The 26,383-nt window shown below is 39.8% G+C and overlaps 1 protein-coding gene across 4 annotated transcripts in view; it reads right to left on the reverse strand.

The window, feature by feature from the left end:
* Positions 1-26,383, reverse strand: part of LOC148419908 (protocadherin-15-like) — a 226,850-nt gene that overhangs the window by 66,512 nt on the left and 133,955 nt on the right. For all 4 annotated transcript variants that reach the window (XM_088421421.1, XM_088421419.1, XM_088421420.1 and 1 more), the window contains 5 exons: positions 22,713-22,806; positions 17,192-17,320; positions 7,481-7,786; positions 3,903-4,133; positions 1,697-1,813 (listed from right to left, as the gene is read on the reverse strand). In XM_088421421.1, the coding sequence (XP_088277547.1) occupies positions 1,697-1,813; positions 3,903-4,133; positions 7,481-7,786; positions 17,192-17,320; positions 22,713-22,806 (877 nt within the window). The remainder of the gene's footprint in view (positions 1-1,696; positions 1,814-3,902; positions 4,134-7,480; positions 7,787-17,191; positions 17,321-22,712; positions 22,807-26,383) is intronic.

Consider the following 26,383-nt stretch of genomic DNA (forward strand, 5'->3'; position numbering starts at 1 on the left):
TTTTTTGCCCCCATGGGGCTGGAACAGCATTTTCATTCATTTCAGCGGGGACGGAGTATAATGATGCACCACTGTATTTATACTGAAGTCCCTAAAAAAAGGTCAGTCTTCCATTTTCGTTTCGGTTTCATATGACCTTAATGAGGACAAGGGCTATGAAAAATGTGCTCATAAACAGCAAGCTATCATCAGTGGGTGTCTCGGTTCTTGGTCAATCACATAGAGGCTGAGACCGTCTGAACAAAGTTGGGGGGTCGGGGAGGGGGTGTCCAAGTTCAAGAGTGCTTGAGTGAGTCTTCATAATGATGAGTGGTACTCTGGCACCCTTCAGCTGGGACTGCCCCGCTGTCAAGGTGCAAAGCTAACTCTGCGAGAAGCCACAAGCATGAAGCGCGGAAGGTAATAAAAGGAAGTGGAAGCTGGGGCTCCCCGCACCTGTGGAAGCTATGAGGGCACTGAGTATTTTGAACCTTAAACTGAAAAACGGAAAAAAGAGAACGGGGGGAGAAAAACACAACCTTGTGAGTCTTAAAGATCAGCTACGAGTCACAAATATGACACGAGTCAAATCAAAAGTTATTTGTAATGAACGACAAAGTACATTGGCGTAATTCGATGTTTTTCATCCATACGTTTGATACCGTCGTGCCTGACATCTTCACGACGAGTGCTTTGTGGCTGATGGATTCCAGGAGAAAATAGACCAAAGTCATTATTGTTCCGCTCTTGGGAGAAACTCACAAGATACCACGAGTGTGGAAAAAATAACATGTATATTTCGACACTGTCAGAGGCTAAAGGCTGGTGACTCATGCAAGTCAAAGCCGGCGAGGAGAAATGGAAAGGCGTAAGTACACAGGGGTGCGCGAATGAAAGCGTGCAGGAACTTTCAAGTGCGTGGCGTGAAACAAGCCAACAAATGAAAATGTCTGATGTTCAAAGAGAGTCGAGTCGCGAGAAAGCGAGACCTCGCCATTCTTTCATACGCCTTCATTAAAAAACCTGGGGCTGCCGGCTTTGTTTTACATTGTATAGGTGGCATACTTTAATTAGAAAATGAACGACAAAAGCACAGTGTATCCCGCCGATTACTAATCAAAAATCTGCCAATGCATTTCTCATAGAATCGCGGTACTTTTCCGGAAAATATTGGGTAAACTCAATGCTGGAAATATGCTTAAAATTTTCCGCTAAGGGAAAATTCCGGAATTTCTTATTTCTATGAGCGGAAAACATGGCGGAGAAACTATTGTTTCAGGAAGTTCACCGGTAAAAAAACCTTTATGATTGGGCTGAAAAGGACTAGCCTGTCCTAAATAACTCCTGGTGCGCACCACGTTGGAGAGAGATGAAGAATTTAGATGATTTGAATCTACTAGGATTCTCTACCTCTGTAATTGAGTAGTGTTGTTTGTATGCTGTAGACTCCATTTACTGCCACCTATAGTATGGGAGAATATCGTCTGGCTGTGGGGGGAAAGCCACACCGAGTATAAAGTGCTGCAAAATGAGTTGTTTTCTCCGTAGTGAATTTCAGTGCAAGACAAATGCAGAAAAAATACATTTTGTATTATGCAACGGGTGGGGGGGGTCACTGTAATTCAGTCATAACTTCAAACACTCACGCAAGTTATCACATTTTATGTTGGATGAATAACCATCATTTTCCTGTTAGCTTACAAAATAAAGTACTCACCGGTGGGTCCCGGTCCTCTGCCAACACAGTAGTGATGACCGTCCCCTTTTCAGCATTGGGCGCCACCATGCCTTTGTACAGCTGCTGGCTAAAGACGGGGGAGAAGTCGTTCATATCCTGAAAACAAGGAGAGATGTCAAAAATGAAGGCTCGGCCGTGGTACGTTTACGTTTTTTTGTAGATATTGTGCTGTGGAAAATAATGGCAAAAACCTGAGCACCGACTTTCCTCTGGCGCCAAAGTCAGACTCCACATTAGCACAACAAAGGCAGCAGCCTACGCTATCATGATTTCCTCACACACAGGGCATGAAAACTCGAATTAACAAGCTCCATGTTAATAATGCAGAACAGGTCAGTGCTAAAGTTTGCCCGGGTATTCTAATAACCTTGCATAGCAGCCATGAGAATATAATAACAAAGAAACAAAAATCCTTCAGGCTGATTTTCTTTTGACATTTTGTTGTTATTTTCCAAAAGTTGTGACAGAGTCTTGGGTATCAATGATTTATAAGTGAGTCCTCCAGGAGAAAAATGCCATCCGTTATTATTTTTTTTTGGTGTGTGTGTGATCACCACTCCTGATAAGAGAAGTTAATTCCGACATCGAGGACACGCAGGACAATCTGCACTGCTGAGCATCCTCCGAATGAGACCACAACAAAACAATATAAGAACAAATCAAACGGTAGATACTTCAAATGGCTCTCTGGAGATATTAAACGAGAAGCGGAATCGGAGTCCGCTTCGCCGTTTTCAAAAAGACGAGCGCGGTTTGATATCGGCGGGGCGGACTGATCTGGTTTCGCCGATCAAACGCGGGTCTTAGGTGTCAGCAACAAAGCTTACCCTTATCGAAGGACACCCTCCGTCTGATAAGATCCCGTATGTGTGAGATTGAGAGATGCAGGCTTACGTTACGGCGGCGATTTGGGAGTAAGATGAATAAGTGAAAAGTTATCTGAAAAGGCAACCAAGTGCCATCTGATTTTTAGCATTTTTATTCATCTTTTAAGGCCGGCAAAATATTGCGTGCTATGTCTATGTAAATATGGGCGGTACCTTAATTAGAATTACAAGTACGTAACGAATGTGCAGTATGTGCAGATTTCTTCTCCAACGTGAGCGTATGTTATTCGTTATTTGTGATGTAATCACTTAGTATGTTTGATGCATACACTTAATATGTTTGTTATGTGATCAGTATGTTGTTAGATCAGGATAAATATTTTCTGTTACTGCTCGTTGTGAAGAAAAGGTTGCGAAGGAGAGGAATTGACGCGTCTGATGACCCTTCGGGGTTCGTGACCTGACCCGTCGCGCATCCTGTTCCTGAGGAAGGAGATAACAACATGGACTCTAGACTGCATTCATCACCATCGTAATCCAAATGTTTACATTGTTGCCAAATATCTCCCCCAATCCTTCAGGGCAGCAATGACTTTTGTATCTAGGGACCTTTTGAACGAATAAAAAGAGAGGGTGCGAAGAGGCTGTTACAGAGCGAAGTAGAATTAGACTTGTAGTCCTTCTCCGTTCTCATGCATGAGAGAAGAAATGCATTTTCTTCTTCGTTGTGTATAGTTTCTCACAAACGTCTAACAGGTGATCTGACAGTGAGCAACACTGCCATCTAATGGCCAGAGATCATCATTAAAGTGCTGAGCTGAGCTAATATTGTAATGAGGACTAGTCAAGGGTGTCAACTACCCTTTCATAAAAAAAGTACTTGACATGAACTCTAAATCAGCACACAACGTATATAAGACGAAAATTCTCGTTCATGGCATTGAATGAGTTAATAATTACTTGTGAAAGCAAAGACTTTACAAAAAAATGTACTTGTAAACTCATTGAAATATGTTTAAACATGAAAATGCATTTGAACGTGCTTGTAAGCTAAATGCTACAAACATAGCAAACATAGTGGCATTATGAGAAAAACAATTTTTTTAGCCTTTAGCCTACAAGTACGTTCTGACATACCTGAAAGTATGTAAAACACAGATATGTTTGAACGTACTGGCAAATGTATACTCGGGTATTTATGTGCAACAGTATATTTCAGTTGAGTTTTTTTTTTTTTCTTATTGCTCTATAAATAAAGTTGAGAGTTCTTCACTCGACTTGGCTCGGAGTCCTGCGGGTGAAACATGTGACACCGCAGCGAGCGCATGCGGCGGGGATGAATGTCAAAGGGTTCTTACCGTGATCCGGACCGTGACGGTAGCCAGCCCCGGAGGCATGACGCCTCCCTGGTCGACGGCTTCCACCTGGAACGTGTACGTGGCTCCCGTTCCCATAGCTGCCAGATCTTCAAAGTCCAGAGTCTGCAGCACGGCCAATTCTCCGGTGATTGCGTTCAGGGAAAAGAGCCGGCGGGCCGATTCCGACTTGATCCGGTAGGTGACGTTGGAGAAGAGGTCGGCATCCGTAGCCTGCGGAGAAGAGCAAGGGGGATATAAAACCCCAAAGGGGTTACAGCGCGAAAACATTCAAAGCTTGCAATTCTGCTTTGTTCCACCGGAGGCAGTGTTGCATCAGATTGGCACGAAGGAATTACCCTCCTCAAAGTTTTACTCACTGATATGCTCGAGGGCCTTTCACACCCACAGAAGCTGAGTTACATAACAAAACACCTCCGCGTGTTCACAGGCTCAGGTCAGGCCAAGAAAACTAATTCAACTTATTGGTGACATTGTACTGTAAATGTAAACGATGATTTCTTTTAACCAACGTGTATATTTGTTCGTATGCCTCAGGGACAGATAGTGGCAGGCCGAAAAAATAAATACGCTTGATGGCAGAAAGTAGAAAACTCTGATACATTTTGAGGAACGTTGTCGTGCTAATACAGTTTTGGAACGATTACGACCTGATGTATACGAACAACAACTGTCAAGTTCCGAAAATATTCAGAATTTTGTAAGATTATGACATAATCCAGTGGCTAATTTACATAACACTCGCCCCATTCCAAATTTCTGCACCCAGGTTTTTCACGTTAGCATTAGCTTCTCTGTTAAAAGTGGCACATAAATAAAAATGTACTATACTTTAATAAGCAGCATAGCTACACCATCTGCTAGACAGTATCAAAATGTTTGTTTTTACATTTAATTTTCATTATTATTATTGTTTTATGTTTGGGTATACTTTATAAATACTTTTGAACATACAGTATTTGAGAACTGTTTTGAAGATGTTTCGATAATTAGAACGATTTTGGAAATACGGTCGAATTAAAAAATATTTATATTTAATCACTGATTAAACATAGCTTTGCAAGAAATGCTCGATAAATCTCTATTAAAGTATGTTGGTATAGTTCAAACTAGGGATGTTCAGACGCTGATTACTTAATCGGAAATTTAGTCTTGTCATTTTCAGCTGATTGGAATCGGGCGAAAAAGATCGGGGTTAGGAAAAGTTCGTATTATTACTGTTTTTTTTTCGGCTAGAAAAGGTTGTTGATATAGATAGGAGAGAAAAAAATGTATGTTTACTATATACGAAAACACAGCTGACAACACCGGAAAAAAGATAACTTGGGTAAACTTTTTTTTTTCTGTCCCTAATTATATATGTAAACCAGTTTTGCTGGGGTAGCAAATCTTGGCAGATCCTCAAAATCAGGTGACTTGGGTGCAAAAAAAAAAATGTGATTGGGACATCCCTAGTTGAAGCAGGCTTATAACAATATTAATTATCCTTTCGAGAAATGATATGCCTCATTTTTTGACGATGGGCCTAGTACGCTACCGTATATAAATTTTAATCATAATGGCGGCCCTCGGAGAGTCAAGTATTTTTCGAGGTGCTGCTCGGTGTGGGAAGTTTGAAAAGCACTTATCTGTAATCATATAGAAAAGTAGAAAAGGGGTTCACATCAAGGGCACCGTGTGGGAGATTTTCTCACTGTATATTAAAAACATATACTGTATGCATAAACAATGAATATGCGGGCTGCCATTTTAGCTAATACATTCTGAATACATTCGGATTTGATTATACTTCATGGTAAAGATGACTCTATATTGGTGCTCATGGGAGGATATTACGCCTCATAAAAGCATGAATCATTAGCAATAACGTGCATTTGCGTATGTATGAATGCACGCGTGCGAGCGCGGGGGTCCTTCATGCATTCAATTTAAATAAGTATCCGTTGAGATTCGCCCAATCTAATTGTGCGATGATCACATTGCGGTTGTCCACTCTCACAAATTAATGTCACGGTGCAGGCGTCACTCACTAACCCTTCACCCTTCGCTTTCTCTCCCCTTACTTCCCAACGCTTCAGAAATTGTCGCTTACGATATGCCGGCAATTACTCATCCCTCCGTTTCGTTCGCGCCGCATACTTGACGTTTCCTTTCACGTGCTGGTGAGGTGGAGGGAAAAAAAAAAATGTGCAGTGACATTTGACAGAGTTAAATCAAAAGACAGACTCCACCGGTTTGACGCAAGCGTTTGGCAGCATATTATATGTTTTTCTGGGATAAACGGGGACATTACAGAAGTGTGGAGTTGCCAATACGGATATGGACTGCATGTTTTCTACTGGCAAACGCATTCAAATATAACTAATACATGATTACAAGTGCATTCTGATGTATTTAAATTGGTTCAGATATATTTAAATGAGTTCATAATACATCAAGAGATTTAGCAGAATTTGAGCAACGCAATAATGTCTTATTTCTCCTGGTAAATTTGTGTTTTTGTGTGTATGTGTGTCCGTCACACACACGTGTGTGCCTGTCTGTCGCTCCGTCGTGGACGTACTGGAAAAAGATAGACTAGGAAATGCAAGATACACATTTTTTTAAGAATTTTTTAAAATCTCTAATCAATTTAACCTTAGCAATACTTTGTTTTACTTGTAGTGTATGTGACATATGAAATTTAGACATATTTAGACAAATGTTAATAAAACCGTCTTCTATAGTTGTAGGTCAAGCAGTTATAAATGAGAAGCGACATCCACCAATTGACTGGCACTTAAAGCATGATAATGCCATCCGGTGGATATGATTGTTAATTACACTCTTGTCCCTTGTATTTCTCAATTGTGGAATAATAAACATTTAGGTGGCTTAAACTCTTGGTTTAAACCCTTTGATTTAGTGTTACACTTACATTATTTTGCTATGTTTCAAGTGCAGTATAAAAGTAGAACCACAGACATGGCGTTAACTTTAAGGGTAAGTACTAAAACAGAAAATAGAATTAGTATGAGTGCAAACAAAGTAGTCCAGCACCTGACGAATGACGGACAAGAAAAAAAAAAGTTATATGTCGCCCTCAACTGGTGGCGCAAGGTTGGACAGAAATACATTGAGAGACCGACGATTACATTTTTTTCTGTCTTGAGAAAACGACGGACCGACGATGACGGAAAGGGGGCGGGGCTCTGCCGCATGACAAACGTCAAACCGGCAAAAAAATATAAGCTACCCACCTCTGGATAATCATCTAATTTATAGTCGGCGTGGTGAGTCGTGGGGCAAGAAAGGTTTTCTCTTTCCTGGGGGGGATTTGCAAAGTATAACCGAGAAGCACCGGTATAAAATCTCAAAACCTCATCTAATCGTCAAGCTTTTCATATACACAAAGAATAAAAATCCAAACGATAAAAAACGTTCTTGAGTTTGGATCCCCCCCGCTTGAAAGCGCCTATATTGAAATGAAGAGCCGTGTTAAATCATGCAACAGTTGTTCCAAGCGCCCGTGTTGAATAATACATTAGCCAACGGAAGACAGCTCGCAAACACACACTTACGCTGAGCGCGAGTATGACGGTTCCTACGGGGCTGTTCTCGGGCACGTTCACCACGTAGGCCTGCTGCGAGAACACGGGGCTGTTGTCGTCGATATCCGTCAGGCGCACCGCGACGCTCACGGTGGTCCGCCGGGGGTCGGCGGCGCCGTCGGAGGCTTCGATCACGAGCCGGTAGCGGTCCCGGAGCTCGCGATCCAGCGCCACCCGGGTGTAGATGCTGCCGTTGGCGGTGATCGCGAACAAGTCCGGATGATTGACGACGCGGTAGACCACTTGGCCGTTGGCCCCCGCGTCTGGATCTTCGGCCTACGGGGAGAAAAGCCAGAAGGGCTCGGCTGCAAGCTCCATAAATGATTACCTTTGTGTGTGCTCGCTCTATGAATACATGCAGAAATTAGATGCGCTTGCCAAGTGGTTTACCTCTAAATTACGTGATCTACTATCTGAAACCTGCAGCCTTTTATATCCTGCTGTAATTTAGTGTTGCCAGGCTCCCACTGCGAGTTGCCACAATGACTGCAATCCATTTTACAAGGTTGGCCATGCTCGTTTGAAAGCGCTCGAATGTGTGAAATATGCGCTGAATTACAATGAAAAAGCAGCGTGAAAGCTTTAGAATGGCCTGTGGACGGCACAAGATTTGGTCTGAGTGGAACTCCTCAACTCACGTCGACATAGTCCCCGTTGGTATCAATACGGCAGCAAAGCACTAATTTTGACTTGATGGAGCTCCTCAGCTCATTTCAATGTAGTTGCTTGGAAAGATGCCAAAATGAGTCGTCAAAACCCTACTTTTGTTCAAATGAAAGTCCTCAACTCACTTTATCCTGGTTCTTTGACGCCACAAAAGTCACAAATGTCTCTTTTAAGGGCCGATAGATATAGAACACTGATTATTAGTAGTCAAAAAGGACAACAACCAATGTCAGAAGCGTTTTCAGGGTGATAAAATATTGGCATTAAAAAAATCAATTCCTTGATTTTTTTTTTTTAATATTTGCTGTATTACATATTTAAGTATATTTATATAGCCTGTATATAAAAATAAAAAAAACTCAAATAAAATAATAGATAATAACACAACTAAATATTTGTTTGTCAACATGTGTTTGTTTAACAACTTTTCAGATTTACATAATGTTCTAGTTTAGGTCAAAAATGTGAATGGAACATAAACCCAGTAGGGTTCAGATATTTTCGGACTCGGAGACATGCAAATATGGCGGAGCAGCATGTACCTGTTCTGCTACATGCAACTGGACTAAGCTGCCAACAGAAGTGAACTTAGGTTCAAAACGATATTTTTTCTCTGTACGTTCTTTCAGTCATTAAAGTAAGCTAGCTTTCATTTTGGTGATTTGACTTTATAAGTATTCCTTTTGCTTATATACTTAAAAGCGCCTGAAGAGGGAGGCAAAACAGCATAAACAGCCAACCCCACAGGAAATGACAGTTGTTGATGCTGTAAAGTGGGCAAAATGCTGTAAAGAGAGGACAAAAAAAAACCCGTAGTATTCCACTTCGTAACGTGAAAAAAACGTAAGCCAGGGACGCCGCAACCCGGGTCCACTGCAAATGTTTTTAAACGCCGTGCTGCTGAACTGTAGAAAATATTTGCTTTGCCTTGCCTTTTTGTCAGCTGTCACTGATGCAACGCCGTTAGCATTCTGTAAGCAGCTGGATGAAAATGACATCAAAATTAATAAAGAACCTCATTTCCCTCCTGACCTGGCCAACGTAAACTGTGAGTAAGACTATTTACATACGCCATTAATAGCGGAAAGCGATGAATATTCACTGTGAATGAGCAGCGCATTCGAAAAGTGAAGGCGTTTGCCTGCAGGCTGACAGCAGCTGTTTTGTGTTTGATCTGATCCAGAACACGATCCATTAGAGCCGGGTTTTTCCATTCTAACACCTAGCATATTTACGCAGCCTGCAGACGGCGGCTGAAACAACACCGGCGCAATTTGGGCTCTCATCCTCCTCGTCACTCGGGAGACGTGAGTACTTGTGACGAATTGCGCTATGGTTCAAAAGGGCAACGAGTTCTGCTTACGCAAGTCCTGTGTTTCATCACAAGGGACATATTTGGAATTAACCTCAATAGGAAAACGAGACATTCTTTAAGTCAATAGCGTCATATTACAAAAAAAAAATGTCCTTCACATTTAGTCCTTCGCATTTTCCTGTGCGGAGGAAGTGTCTCTCCTACTGATTTTGGTTCTATTGGAATCAAACAGAAAGCCAAGGGGAAGGAAGACTTCCATTCATTGGTTTTGGCAATAATTGTTGAAAATTTTGTTCGTGTCAAAAGGTGGGCACGTGGAGCAATTTCTAATATCTTAATTCTTTTTTTATTAATAAATAAAAGAGAGTCTCCAATGTGTTATTACAGCTTTAACGATAGAATTAAGCCACAGGGAAAGACATGAAATGCGAGGCTACGCTAAGCTACAGTAACTGCTAGTTTATCTGATAATAGCATAGCTCATGAAAACCCTTGTATCAGGGTTTTGGTAATAATCGTTGGAATTTTGTTCATGTCAGCCAGTGGGCACATGTAGTCATTTCCAGCATCTTGTCCGTTTTTTTTTTAATGAGACTTACCAAAGTACTTTTGCAGATTAAACATTTAATAGGCTGATACTAGAGGGAAAACAGAGAGCTGCTAGGCTAGGCTATAAGCTAACTGTTAGCTTATCTGATAATAGCATTATAAAAATTCTTCTCTCCAGTGCTTTTGTATTAGAGTTTTGGTAATCACGAAAAAATTGACACGCAACAATTTTTTGAGCAGAGGGGGAAAAAAATAAAAATCACTGAACCAAAAAGTGAAGTGAGTTAACAGACAGTATGCGGCAAAATAACTTCATATCAAGCTAGCTAGACAACTAGCTAAATTTACATTTCGTAATTAGGTTAGTGTTTATTTTAAGCAATTATTCTGATATAAGCAATTTCAATGAAAATACAAATGTCAGCTAACAGTTAAAATGCAACAAGTTAGCTAGGTATTAAGCTAGTTAGCAAGCAAGCTAGCATGGTGAATCTGATTAATTTAAGATTGATCCACTTGTGTACACACACGCACAAATATATCAGTCGATCTATCTATCTATCTATCTATCTATCTATCTATCTATCTATCTATCTATCTATCTATCTATCTATCTATCTATCTATCTATCTATCTATCTATCTATCTATCTATCTATCTATCTATCTATCTATCTATAAAGTACTAAAGTAGCATGCTAACAGACATTATGCAGCAAAATAGCTTTATATCAAGATATCTAGAGAACTAGCTAAATTTAAAGTTCAAGATTGGGTTAGCGTTAGTGTTTATTTTCAGCAATTACTCTGATATAGGCAGCAGAAATTTAACAGCAAATGCAAGGGTGAGCGAACAGGTAAAACACGGCAAGATAGCTGGGTATTAAGCTAGTTAACAAGCTAGCTAGTGTGATGGATCTGATTTAAGATTGAGTGCTATGTACATGCTCATATATATATATATATATATATATATATATATATATATATATATATATATATATATATATATATATATATATATATATATATATATCTGTGTGTGTGTGCGTGCGCACACCCACATTACAACAAGGCAAAGCGCCTCCTCTGTGAGATGTGAAGAATGTGTGAGAAATCACGCACCGCTCAACTGTCAAGTCAGTCCAATACTGCTAGTATGACCTGAAAAGTGTATTTTTCATTATATCTCAAATTTCCTATTCCCACACATCCCTTCCCCGCCACAGGAAGAATCCATTTCAGAACCCATATATATTTTTGTCCTATTCATAAGTTAGAAATATGTACTAAGCTAGGCTAACAATTAACGATGTAGACATTTTGTTTGCATTTTTCTTATTAGATAAGTTAGGGACATGATTTTTACTACAGCAAATAACTTGTTTTTAACCTGGTTTGAAAATCATTTCTACTTCTTGTGTAACCTTTTACTCTTTCATATAATTTTAAATACCGTATTTTCCACATATAAGGCGCACCGGATTATAAGGCGCACCCTCAATTAATGACATATTTTAAAACTTTTTCAATCACAATGTAGTAATACTCAAAGTAATAACAATAACTCAAATAATAACTCTAAACTCTCAATAGCATAATAAGTCAATGTCAATATGGCCAACCTCGTTCAACTGTAAACACTCAAACGAAACGGGTAAAGCTTACTTTATCGGTTCATTCCCCATCTACCAATCCCAATCTAAATATTGATTCATATCTATAAGGCACACCTGATTATAAGGTGCACCATCATCTTTTAAAAAAAAATTAAGGCTTTTAGGTGCGCCTTAAAGTGCGGAAAATACGGTAATCTTGAAAAATATATACCGTATTTTCTGCACTATAAAGCGCACCGGATTACAAGGTGCACCCCCAATTAATGACATTTTAAAACTTTTTCCATATATAAGGCTCACCGGATTATAAGGCGCAGCCTCAATTAATGATATAGTTGAAAACTTTTTCAATGACAATATAGTAATACTCAAAGTAATAACAATAATAACAAATAATAACTCTCTATAGCATAATAACTCGATGTCAATATGAACAACCTTGTTCAACTGTAAACACACAAAAGAAAGAGGTAAAGCTTACTTTATCAATTCATTCCCCATCGACGAATCTCAATATTGATCCATATATAAGGCGCACCTGATTATAAGGCGCACCATCAGCTTTTTTATAAAAAAAAAAAAAAAAAGCTTTTAGGTGCTTCTTATAGTGCGGAAAATACGGTAATAATAAAAGAAAAACCCTTTTTGGGGGTGATTTTTTTTTGGGGGGGGGGGTTGTGGAGGAGCATATTATACACCAGGTTTTACGGTATACACACTTTGTGTTAAATGACATCTTCCTAAGGATCCTTGGCACAAACTGCTTTAATAGTCTTAATCAGGCATGTTTTTTAATGCCCGACGCAATTAAGCTGTTAAAAAAAAAAAAAATCCAGCAGTTAAAAACGGAGTGTATGACCACCTTGACGCATTGTAAAGTTTTAGGACATTCCGTTTAATGTTCTCCTTGAGATTTTAGCATCAGCGCTTTATTTGAACTGTACTTTCTTTATATGTCTTCTTATGGAAAGTGCCCTTGGCGAAGCTTCCATTCTTGACTTTTTATGCAATTGAGCGAGCGCTTTGAAGCGATGGCTCAAACGGCCAGCCTCATTGTCGTGTCTTTATGCCGGCCAATCTACTATAGAGGCGGCGGCGTGCGGGGAATATAAAAAGCCGCTTTCTTGATCAGGCTCATCTGCAGCTACATACGGGGGCGCCGACATGTGCTTTGCGTCCGCTGACGAGGGGATTCGGGTCAGGTCCCGTCCGATTTACGGCTTGTTTTGTGAGGACGCGCTTGAAAAAAAGCAACCTAACTTGCTCGGCGACTATTTCACATTTTATAATCAGACTTTTTTCGGTAGATGAGTTTATTTAACTCATTCAATGCCAAAGACGTATTTTCACGTCTTTAACTCATTTTTATGAATCCAGATAGTCAATTGTATGTACTTCTTGATCTTTTATTTTGAGCGTTTGGCTAAAGGAGAGAAAATGTTTTCCTCCGGAGTCAAGTACAAAAAAAATTGATTAACATCATTTTTTAGTAAGAAGTCCTAAATTAATCAATTATTCACGGTAAGAACATAAATTACACAATTCTTTAGGAATTAAAGTTCTGAAGTACTGTAATCAATGATTTTAGGTGTTTCAATGGTGAAGATATTGAATACTTTCTAAAGAGATTTCAAAAGTACTAAATAAATTAAACACTTGTTAAATTACCAAAGAAATTGATTACTTTACCTCGTTTGAAGTCCTAAAAAATTCATTTAGTTTCTTTCGTAAATTAGTACCTAAAATCATCGATTACTTCAGTACTTTAGTAGTAATCATTTACTTTAGTACTTATACATATGTAATTGAGTAAAGTACTAAAGAAATTGATTACGCTCTAAATTACCAAATAAATCGATTAATTTATTTCATGAAAACTAAAAACGAAATAAATGATTTCTTTAGTACATTAGTGCCTAAAATCATCGACTACTTCAATACTTTGGTACCTACAGTAATATATTACTTTAGTACTTATTACCTAAAATAAATACTAAAGAAATTGATTACTTTCTTTCGGGATTCCTCAGGTACTACAGAAATCTGTTAGCTTCTTTGGTACAAGAGTGCCTAAAATCATCGATTACTTCTGTATTTTAGTACCTACAGTAATCAATTACTCTAGTGCTTATTATCTAAAGTAATTGATTACTGTACTAAAGAAATTCATGACTTTCTAAATTACCCAAAGTATCGATTACTTTCTTTCAAAATTTCACAGGTACTAATGAAATCTGTTAGCTTCTTTAGTACAACAGTGCCTAAAATCATCGACTACTTCTGTATTTTAGTCCAAGCAGTAATCAGTTACTTTAGTACTTATTACCTAAAGTAATTGATTATTTTAGTACCAAATTACCAATAATAATTTATTACTTTAATACTTAGTTACTCAATTGATTACTAGTACTGATTAATTATGTGCAACACATAAAAAAAAATTTGAAATGATGATAATTGAATGTCTGGACTAGTACAAAAATGTAAAAATGTGTCTTTGGGATTGAATGGGTTAAAACATCCCGACATTCATTCCTGTCTACTTATTTACAGATTTTTAAAAGGTCAGTTTATCATATCCCCATTGAAAAGTCAGACTCTACTTTCGTTTCAAGTTTCAAAGAGGTTTCACCAAATAATTGCGTTTATTGCGCATCCTGACGCTTTCACTTTTGTAAAATAGTAAGACGCATTTGTATAAGGCGGAACATCAAGCGGCCGACTTGGCCATGAAAGAATATTCCATTCCTTTGCCTTCAAAAAGTCGCTTTCTTTCTTCCAAAGTATTAAGAAAGAATTTTTCCTAATTAAAATTGCTTCATTTGGGCCAAAAACTTTTGAGCCTCTGAAAATGGAGGAACACATACCAGAAAAGAGGATACTCTGCTTTTATAAAATGTCTTTAATCAATATTTGTGAACTTTTTACTCTAAGAACTATCTAACATGAAAACTTGGTTAAATATTTATTGAAATACAATAGTATGGTAGAATTATATTAAAGGCCAATGGTTCTCAACATTTTTTTTAATGAACCCAGACATTCAATTTTGTGTGTGTGTGTGTGTGTGTGTGTGTGTGTGTGTGTGTGTGTGTGTATTTTTAGCGCATTATTGGGACGATAAATGTCCCATAAAGCGACACCTTGAACTTATTTACCAGTGGATTTTCTCTTGGTGGCTAGCAAAAATAATCGCAGATAAGCAGCACTGGAGCCGCAGGGCTCAAATCATAAGAAAAAAGTTGCGGCTCATTGTCTGAAAAATACGGTGTGCAACTCCGTTAAACAGTGTTGTACCACAAGTTGCCATTTTTAAAGATTAAATGCAAATTTTGTGATAAGGTTAGGGCCCAAATACGATTTACATTTACCACAATTTGAGAATCTTTTCAAATTAATTTTTTAAAGTAAAGCTCAAAGTCTATTTCTTAGCGTACCTATTACTTAGCGTATTTTTGGGACGATAAATGTCCCATAAAGCGACACCTTGAACTTATTTACCAGTGGATTTTCTCTTGGTGGCTAGCAAAAATAATCGCAGATAAGCAGCACTGGAGCCGCAGGGCTCAAACCATTAGAAAAAAGTTGCTTCTCATTGTCCGAAAAATACGATGTGCAACTCAGGTTAAACAGTGTCGATTGGTTCACTGTGTGTACTATTTATTTCATATAATCCACTCAGAGTATTTTTCGGACGACAAGCCGCACCGGCATTTTTATACAAGATCTTATCCCATTTATATTTAATTTTTATATTTTTAACGCGATTCTTTGAAAAGTTTTGGGGTTTTACTTCATAATTATCCCATAAAGCGACACCTCAAACAGATATACTTACTTACCAGCGGATTGTCTCTTGGTGGCTAGCAAAAATAACCGCAGATAAGCGGCACTGGAGCCGCAGGGCTCAAATCATAAGAAAAAAGTTGCGGCTCATTGTCCGAAAAACACGGTGTGCAACTCCGCTTATTATTTTGACATCCGACTCCTATCGCGAGGGAGGAAAAAGACCTCGAATGTGGCCCAATTGTCAGTAAATGCGCACCCCACCGTCTATTTACCCGTGCCGTATTGTTACGTAGGAGAGCTTCTGCCAGGACCGCGAACAAAACGCATTGAAAGAGCCGGCAAGAAGAACGAGCGGGCCATTCGGCACTATTCTAATTGAAGCCTGCTGCGGAGCACGAGTGACTCAACTAACTGGAGGAGCGCTTTTTATTGATTTATCTGCTCAAGGTAAAGGGCAGGTCCTGACATTAATAGTTTAGTGTAACAGTAGGTACCGTGGTACCTCGGTGTACAAATATCTAACGCCGTTTTTCTCGGGTGTGAGCAGAAATGGAGTTAATGGCATTTAAAGCGAGACCGCAAAATGAATGAAATATGTTCACAAGAAGCAAATGCATAGGATGGAATATAAGTGATTCATTTGGAATAAATTTCCTGGAGACGAGATATGGACAAGTTCATTAACGCGCAGATGAATGATCAATTGAAATGACACAGCTGCGGTTTTGAATTTTATTCTTATTCGCTGTTTTAATGAATGTGATTTAAAAGTCTTCAGTTTTTTGATTTTGCTTGTTTTTGTGTGAAATGTTCTGATAATTACAGATCACAAAAGTAGGTTCATTCTTTAATTTTATTCATGCACACCAACAACTAGAAGATATTGATTAGGTATTGTAAACGTATGAGATTAGATGGGCCATTTATTGTAATCATGTAAAACCTCGACACAGTTTAACCTGATATTTTTTTTTTATACCTCAATAGAAAGCCCCCATTGTTTAGATCTTTGTAGTTATTTATGTTTAATGCATTCAAGGACATTTGTCTGTCTGAGTTTAAAATGTACAACAGTGTTTGAATGCACCGCATACATGGTTAGCGGGAGACTTATGCGAGCGTAAAATTTTTGATTTTTGTTTTTTTTTTGCTTCCTTTGTATTGAAACAATGTGGGAAAAACCTGGGCGAAATCTCATTTCATCGTTTTTCTCCAAATTTTTGAACTCAAAAGTTTCGGGAATCCCCATTTTGAGAAAAAAACTTAAGACGAACTTGGGCTGCGTAATATTCAGTTTGATTATGTAGTTCATGCTTGTGAATTTAGTGTGAAAAAATGATGACAAAAAAACGCGCCTCAGATGGAAGAAAAAGATATATTTTAACATAAAGATCAAGATTGAGAATATCCCTTTCGTTATTCATCATTTTGAGATGAATTTCCTATTTCTTTGTAAAACGTGGCAGTGACTGTGTGGGATGAAGGGCGATAAAACCAAGAGCAATTGATTTTATTGCTTTATCGAACAATTTAGCGGCTGTAGACATTAATTCTCATGCACCTTTTTCATGGTTTCATCATTAAATCGGTGATGAATCATTTAAAGCGCTAATAACAAAGTCGGTATTATGATCAATTATGCTGTTAAAGTCCAATCCGAGGGGCGAAAATGAAACGCCGGGTCATCCCGAAGCACCAGAGAAGTAAAAAGGTGAACTAAAATGCATCATGTGGTAAGACTTACCTTGACTTGTCCCACAAACAGATTGGCCTTCTCTTCTTGGACGGTGAAGTTAGTGGGGGCGGCGGGGTCAAACTCAGGGTCGTTGTCGTTGACGTCCGTCACAATAATGTCAACTGTTGTTGTTGATGTCTGGAGAGGAACGGACATCTCAGTCATAGTACCGGATTTTCCGCACTATAAGGCGCACCCTCAATTAATGACATATTTTAAAACTTTTCCCATGTATAAGGCGCACCAGATTATAAGGCGCACCCTCAATTAATGACATATTTTCAAACGTTTTCCATATATAAGGCGCAGCGGATTATATTGCGCACCCTCAATTAATGGCATATTTTCAAACCTTTTCCATGTATAAGGTGCACCGGATTATAAGGCGCACGCTCAATTAATGACATTTTAAAACTTTTCCCATGTATAAGGCGCACCAGATTATAAGGCGCACCCTCAATTAATGACATATTTTAAAACGTTTTCCATATATAAGGCGCAGCGGATTATATTGCGCACCCTCAATTAATGGCATATTTTCAAACCTTTTCCATGTATAAGGCGCACCGGATTATAAGGCGCACGCTCAATTAATGACATTTTAAAACTTTTTCCATATATAAGGCGCACCCTCAATTAATGACATTTGAAAACTTTTTTAATCACAGTATAGTAATACTCAAAGTAATAACAGTAATAATTCAAATGATAACTCTAAACTCTGAATAGCATAAAAACTCAAATGTCAATATGTACCAATATATATACCAAACTTGTTCAAATGTAAACACACAAAAGAAACGTGTAAATCTTACTTTTTCATTCCCCATCTACAAATCCCAATCTCAAAATTGATCCACATATAAGGCGCACCTGATTATAAGGTGCATCATCAGCTTTTTAAAAAAATTAAGGCTTTTAGGTGCGCCTTATAGTGCGGAAAATACGGTACCTTCAGAGTAAACATGGTGAAGCAGCATTTTGCTGTTGTGCTGCACGTGAATAGAAAAGGCTGCCAACAGAAATTAAATTTGTTCGAAGTGTAAATGCTTTGAAATACATTAGGGGTGAAACTGGTGTTTATTTTAATAATTGATTCATATACTGACTTCGTCTATTAATGTATTAATCAGATGCTAAAAAACATGTTTTCATTTCCATTTCTTTATCCAAAAATATTTTAAATAGACATCATTATTTTATGATTTGGTGACTTGTTTGTTTTGTAATATCTGTAATGGGCAAAATGTGGATTTTTTTTCAGGATTAAAGCAGAGGCTTGTAAATGTTGAATTTAGAGGCGACTTCATTTTTTCTTTTACGTTTCTCGTCATTCTTCGGCAAGTCTCCGACTGACTGACCGCCTCTGTTGGTGAATGACGACTTCAATGACAGATAAAAACGCATCTTCTGTCAATTCTTAGCTCTCTTGTCGTTGGTCGCTATTCGTTTCATTTCTATCTTGCTGGTGCGTCACGGATACAATAACGGGCAAAAACCTACTTTGTCAATTCTTCGCCCGTCTTTTTTTCTAAGCTTTCTTGTCGTTCCTCGCTGTTCAGTTAGAGTCCGTCAGGCCATGATTGACGTCCCACCTCGATGGTGAGCGACGGAACCAATGGTGGTCAGACACCTACTTTCTGTTAATGTTCCGTTTGCCTAATTTTTGCGGGTTCTCGTCGTCCATTGCGTCTATTCGCCTGTAAAATTGGCGTCCGTCAGTGATGGGCCGATAGACTCCGCAACATTACCGCCGAGTGATAAATAAAACGCTGGATGAAAAAAACTCTTTACGTCGTAAAGTTTCCGAAGTTATGTTAGGTTTCTCTTCCGTCCGTCTGTCACAAACGTTTTGTAATTTTGTGAAGCACTACTTTACAAGTATTTCCTCAATTTTTACGCGCCTGACGAACGACCGACAACCTCTCCGGGTTTGCGCCCCGCTTCTCACCCAAATTCAACCGGGATAGGCTACAGCTCATCCTCAACCCTAATGAGGACGAGCTCAATAGAAAATGAACGGCTTTGGTAGATCTCATACTCAAACAAAGGAATTCAATTATAATGCCCAAGAGTCTTTATTAAATTCCAACCACTGGGACTTACTTTGAAATGCTTCTACATGATTCTTAACCCTTTGTTCACCCTCTACTACGCACAACTGATCTGCCTATTAACCCTTAATCTCCCTCATTTGTTTATTCCACTAATGATGGATTGCCGGATGTTTATGCATCGTTTCCACCATCTAACCCAAAAATGATTGGCGGGGAACAAAGCCATATGCTAATGATGGAATAAACGGTCCGTCTTGGTTGTGAAGTGGGAGTGGTCGGCCCTAGCAAGAGTTCCCAACTGACGTACGTTTGAAGTTTGCCCTGGCACTCGCAGGAGTCCATCCCGGAGGAAGCGATCCAGTTCTTCGCTCTGGCGGTCCTCGAGGGGCTTTTCATCCGCAATTGTTGTCGGCTTTGTTTGCTCGTAATTACGGTCGTTCACCACGGTCGTTCACGTGGGAGCTGACACGATGGAAAGCGTCACGCATGAGGCCCCGCTTGATCCGGCGCCGCGGGATGCGGCGGCGGGCTATCATCAACATGGCGGCAGTGACAGGCTCTATTTATTTTTCACTTTGCCCGAGACCTGCAGCCAATTAGTGTCACCGTCCTGGCGTGAATTTTCTCGTCAAAGCCGCAAGAGTCGAGATCCTGATTAACGAGCGGCTATTATTTATTTAAAGTCCAACGCGGGAGCTCGGCGGTATCCGGGAGGAGCCTTTTCTGCGTGTCGGCTTTTCAAGTGACAAGCCTGACCAGAAGCTGTGGATATGATCATGCTGTTAGGACCCGTGTAGGGCGTCAGCGGAGGGCAACGGTGAAAAAAAAAAAGTGTCTTCCCGGCTGGTGTTTGAGCCCGCAAGGTGGTCGAGCTTACAAACGTCAAACCTGGGTATGCTGAATTCGAAATTGGCCCCACAGACTCCAGCTGGAACAAGCTCCGCTGGACGTATGGAAGATGTTAGATTTCAACCGGCAAATAAAGTTTGAAAATTTGACTTTCATCATTTGACCTGTTATACCAGCCCGTTTTTTTCCATTAAAAGTGAAGGTCTCAAAACCTCCAACCAAAGTGGAGATTTTCCAAATTTTTCGGATGATCCGCGTTTGCATGTAGCAATCGTAAACTGAAAACATACGTCATGAAGCTCCTTTATTTCCCGCCAAAGATGTCGACACTGGTGACGTCACAGATGGAAGTTCTTTCTAATTGGACAGATTTTGATGAAACTACTGTACTGCCTAGCGGTTTGGCATGCTTGTGAATGAAAAAAAACCCCACTGTGGATTCGTGTAGCGGCGATTTTTAAAATAAACAAGCTATAGAATGGAATTTTTTTGCATATGAAGAAGGGAAAATCATTCGGGTTTAAATAGCCATGGCTACGAGTAGAGGAGGCCTTGAGTAATCATCTCCATGTCAATGAGATTTAATAGCAAAACTCTTGACATCTGACTCACATCAAATTAAGATAAAAGGTCCTCAGAGTTTGGCAAATCGAATTTTGCGACACAAAGTGAAAAAAACGGAGCCTCGCTTTTGAATAAACGCATCAGAACGTACTTGCTAGCAACACGAGTGGACTTTTTCAAAACGAAAAGCGTTGAAATGCAAAGTGTCTGGAAAAGTCACTTCAACCTGAGTACGCAATTTCGCAGAGAGGTTCTTTGCCGACGGCCAATCACGCGGCTCCGCTCGGCCCGGGACGGCTCGCGTTTTCGAACCTTTCCAAGAAGTGCTTCCGTTGTAATTCCTCGGTTCTGATGGAAAAGTAACCACTCAGGGCCGAGCGAGGCCACGCCGGTATGAAACCGGGCTACTGGAAAAGCGCCATACGGGTTGCCGTGGTTACCACAATCCAATGCTAATTACGTTTTCGACATCCAGCGTTTCTCCCACCCCCTCCTTCGCCGCATATTTTTGATCTTTTCTTTTGTTTCCGACCTTCTTGGCAGTACTTTATCTAGCAGAAGGAGCTCTGGGTTCGCCCCCTTCCTCGTTTAACTCCCCTCCTGTTGCGACGGCTTTTCATCCCGCCGCTGACATTTGGCACACCCGAGTCACGCGGCAATTTATTTTGTGCCTGCGACGCTTCCCTCTGCTCCACCTGGAAGTAAAACTCGCGCGACGTAGGTAAAGGTTATTGGCTCGTGCAATCTGTCCATCTATATTGAGATGAATAGAGCCATTCCCTCCTGACTACTTCTTACACTCACGCCGCCAAAAAAAAAAAAAAAATAGATGGATTCATCTTCACTCTGCCAGGGAATGAAGAGACACTTCAGATTCGGCTATCAACTAAAAAACCTGGAAAAGAGACAACTGACCAAACTCGGCCAATGAATCGGTGACAATGAATTAAATTACGATGGTTTATAAGACGATCAAAGGGCTTCTCGGTGGCGCAGTGAACATCACGTCCGCCTCAAAGGTTCAAAGGTCCCGGTTCAAATCCACCTGTGTCTGGCCTTTCTGTGTGGAGTTTGCATGTTCTCCCCGAGCCCACGGGGGTTCTCTCCGGGCACTCCGGCTTCCTCCCAATCCCCAAGTGGTGAATTAGACTTACTAAATTATCCTGTTCAAAGGTCCCGGTTCAAATCCACCTGGGTCTGGCCTTTCTGTGTGGAGTTTGCATGTTCTCCCCGTGCCCGCATGGGTTCTCTCCGGCTTCCTCCCACTCCCCAAGTGGTGAATTAGACATACTAAATTGTCCTTAGCACGATTGATATTTTGTCTCTGTGTGCCCTGTGATTGGCTGGCAACCACTTCAGGGTGTCCCCCGCCTCTTGCCCGAAGCTAGCTGAGATAGGCACCAGCGACCCCAGTGGGGATAAGCGGCTATAGAAAATGGATGGATGGATAAGACGATCGGTGGGACGCAGAGAAACGCGTTCAAGGGTGCGATACACTTATCTGATGGTTGAGGGATTGATGACACACACAACAAAAAAAAAAATCAGGAGTTGAAAAGTTTCGAACAGCACGGCAATATATATTATTTGTAGATTCATAAATAACGTATTTTTTAAATTGTAGTTGCGACTAACCTAGTACTATTTTTGAAATAACGGAAATCTGGTAAACAAACGAAAATTTTTCAAGATTTTCTTCCCCTCCAAAATGCACTGTATATGCTGCTTCACTAGCTACATAAAAGGTGTAGTATAGCGTTTGCAAACAATGGAAAACAATACAAAAAAATTAAAAGGACAATTCGGAAACAATTTCTTCCACCCCTAATACATCGCCAAGATATCGAATCGGGCTTCGTTATCAGCAGATCCTCGAAATCCGGTGACTCGGATGAAGGTGAAAAAAAAATTTGATTGAAGTCAAAATGTACGAATGAGTTTAACTGACATTTCTGCAAGGGATATTAAAACTTTGTCTAAATATTATCCGTCCAAGTCAACAATATAAGAGTACGATCATACATACGGTGACAGCAGTAATAAAACAACTTATGTCTTACCCCTCCGGGGTTGCCATCCGAGGCAGTGACGACCAGACGGTAGCGGTCGTTGGTTTCTCGGTCCAGAGCTTCTTCCAAAATTAGAAGCCCGATCCTGTGGAGAAAATCAAAACGCTAGAAAATCAACAGATTCGCGCCCATGTTCACAAACAACGAGGACAAAAGGCTTTTGCATTATTTGCCCCTTGTAAGCACATGAATATGTCATGAGCGTGCTTTGATGGTAATTTTATTTACTTTATGGATGAATTCCAGCCACGGGGTTTTTGGGCAAAGGGTTTTTAAACTTTACCCCGCTTCCCTTTAAACAGCAGCAATCCATGTAGCGGTTGCAGTCACAAGCTACAATTTGTTGGCGGGAGGCATTCCGCACGGAGGCCGGCGCATTCCCGAGAGGAGAGCGCCGAATTATCTTTGTTTGCACACATACACACGCGCCGGCGGAAGCGGGTGCAAGTGCATTAATACAAACGCTCGCCGCCGCACGGCGCACACAAACCAATGGAACCCAGGGGAGAATCCGCTAGGACCACAAACAAAATGCATCGGAACACCCGGCTAGAATAATGACTGCCGCAATTCCCCGTCGTCCTCTTTCTTTCCTTTGCTGTTCTAATTGAAGGCTGCTGTGGACCACACATGACTAAACAGATGACCTTTTCATTCCTAAATGCCATTTGTTCAGTCTTTTTTAAACTTGTGATCCAGTTTATGTAAATGGATCATGAAAAGCAAGCGTAAAATCAACAGCCTGGCTTCAAACGTAAATCCCGACACACGTCGATAATAACGCCAAATATGTACATTGTAAAATGACCGACCGTTGCTTTCTGTAGGGATAAAAAGTAAACTGACAATATCGCTTTCGATTACTTCCTGAATTCATTCTTCTTTGGTGACATTTGGCCCCGAGCTAAATAGAGTGCTGCTATCTGGTGGTGGACAATGGCAATTGCTGCGATTTTCAGCAGTTAAGTGAATATTTTTTACAATTATACTATGGATGGATGGATAATTGCTAGCTAGCTTGTTATTTAGCTAGCTATGCACCTTAGCTATCTAGATTGCTATCAAACTAACTCAGTGGCTATATAGAGAGATAGCAATATAGCTAGCTATCTGGATAGATAGATAAATAGATATTTTGAAGGCATTGCACGGGTGACCAACACTCTCATGACCTGAACCACAAACTTGACGCAGTTCTTGAATTTTTGCATTGCTAATTGGACTAATTGAAGCCCATTGGCAGTCTCGTGTTACCAAGCTGAGATCGATCACACTTTTTTGACTTGCTTCCAAAACAAACGCAATTTGGACTCTCCCCCATCAACATGTTGTGCAAGATGTGTTGTAGTGTCGTTTCTGTTGCTGCATGTGCGGGGATTTTTTTTTCTGGACTTTAGTCATTTCCCTCATTTGGGGCACGGTCAAAGAGTCGCTTTTTTTTTTTTAATCACTCGCATTTTTCCCTTTCGTAACACATTTCATGCTATTAGTGGAGCGCTATTTTGTCTTCTTCTGTTAGTCACTTGTGTTGAATGTTTCTTAAATCTTAAATCTCTTTAAAAAATATATTTTTCCACAAAATGATACCATTTATGCTCAAGAGTCAGGTAACAATGAATCACAGCGATATTTGTGTCTGTCACATGTGCTCAAGACTCAGTAAACAACCAATCATGGATCAACTCTTGAACGTCACATGACCAAACCCAAAAAAGGTTCTCAACTAAGCTTTATTTATAGAGCACTTCAAAACAACCACTATTGCATACTAAGTGCTGTACATTAAGTAAAATGTGTCTTACAAGAAGAGTAAAAATATTACGAAAAATCAATATTGTTATTTTATTTTAGACAGAAGAGTAACCTTTTAATTTTGGAAAGTTCTTAATGTTTGCCTTGATGAGTTTTATGAGTTAGATTGATGAAAGTCGGACTTGAGTTTTTGAGTTATGAGTTTTTAATTGCAGCCTCCTGGCTAATGACACCGGAGATTACATGCATGTGTGTTTTTTTTAACCTGCCATGTAAGGTTCGATTCTGTCTACCACAGTGTTCTTTTGGCTCATTTACAGATTTTGGCAGATTTACAGAAATCTGTTAGCCTTGGTTGCGTAGAGTTCGTTATGCCCCATGCTTGTATGGCGTTCCGCAGGGGTCAATTTTGGGGCCCCTGCTGTTTTGGCGAACATTCGTTCATTCTCACTTCTGTGTTACGTAATACAGTGAAATAGAGCAGAGATGTAGCTTCTTCTTTTCTGAGAAATAGGTACTTTTAGTGTTTTCTTAAATTTTGATTGCATCTAAAGAAAAAAACAATAATTTCCTTTTCATGTTTGCACTGTTTTAGACAACCACTTGCAAGCCGAAATGTGAATAGACATAAGCCACGATTTAGGAGGCGACGCTCTATTGTTGAGATGAGATGCAAATGAGGGACAGAAAAAAATGAAGTTAAAGCGAAAAAGACCTCTGATGTGATAAATGTACAGCTGTCACGCTAATGATTCACTTCAGACCCGATTAATGGCCGCAAATTGACTTGAGTCCTACATTTCGGAATGATACATTGACCACTGTTCAGTTTTACGGGGATAAATGATGTCGTGAAAGAATGTGAATCAATATATACAGAGTCGAGGTGGACAGTATGATATCATACCGCGACACAGATGGCATCAATCAAGCTTCTGAGCTGCAGCTATGTCTACTTTATGAACGTATATGTTGATTTCTCTATACGGTAGGGTGAACGGGATAATTTACGGTTATCCGGCGGGAAGTCGGAACATAAAAGAGATGACATGGTCAGCTACGATGAGACGGTGTGAGTCAGTGTTTTCTAATTTAATTTTGATATACTGTATAATATATATATATATATATATATATATATATATATATATATATATATATATATATATATATATATATATATATATATATATATATATACCCTCTAGCCCGGCCTTTCCTGTTTATAAGAGGCAATCGACTGGCACGTTCATTTTTCATAGTAGCTGAACACAAGCAGCGGCATATGCGCGGTGTCGCCCGGAAATTCATCAGCGCAAGAATGTTTTGGCGGGGACAGTTTCAAAGCTTGAAAAATTGCAAGTCTCAACTGTATGCACAGCTAAACAAGAGTGGTCGCTAATCAGTCTTAATTCAGAATGTGCCGCTTGGCATCTGTTTGGGTGTTTGTGAAGGGCTTCGAATGTAGTCTGCTGTATGTGCATCCCGTGTCACATTTGTGCGGGATTGTTGTACCGAAACATTTAATTCCGATGAATAACGTCATCATTAACGGAGTTGAGCTATTTAACTTAAACTAGTACATGTATTCGCTTTTATTTAGTGTACATTCACCAGAAGAAGTCAAGCTAATAAACAGCAATAAGTGTTGACTCTCAATACAGTACGAAAGTAACATGCTGCCAACATAGTGAGAGGGTCAGCTTCAAAATAAATTGATTTATTATGAACTTGATCCTAGCACAGATTTTAGTCAATGACACCACATTTTCCTGAAATCAATTGAAATTGCTCAAAGTCTACTTCAAAAAGACTTAATTACTTAAAAACTCCAACATTAGCAACTAGCGGCGCTTGTTGCGGCGGGCAGTACTGGATGCTAGCAGCGTTAGCAACTAGCAGCACACAAC

The sequence above is a fragment of the Hippichthys cyanospilos genome, chromosome 8 (assembly GCF_059441005.1).
Source record: "Hippichthys cyanospilos isolate Australia breed blue-spotted pipefish chromosome 8, RoL_Hcya_1.0, whole genome shotgun sequence".
Taxonomy (NCBI): Eukaryota; Metazoa; Chordata; class Actinopteri; order Syngnathiformes; family Syngnathidae; genus Hippichthys; species Hippichthys cyanospilos.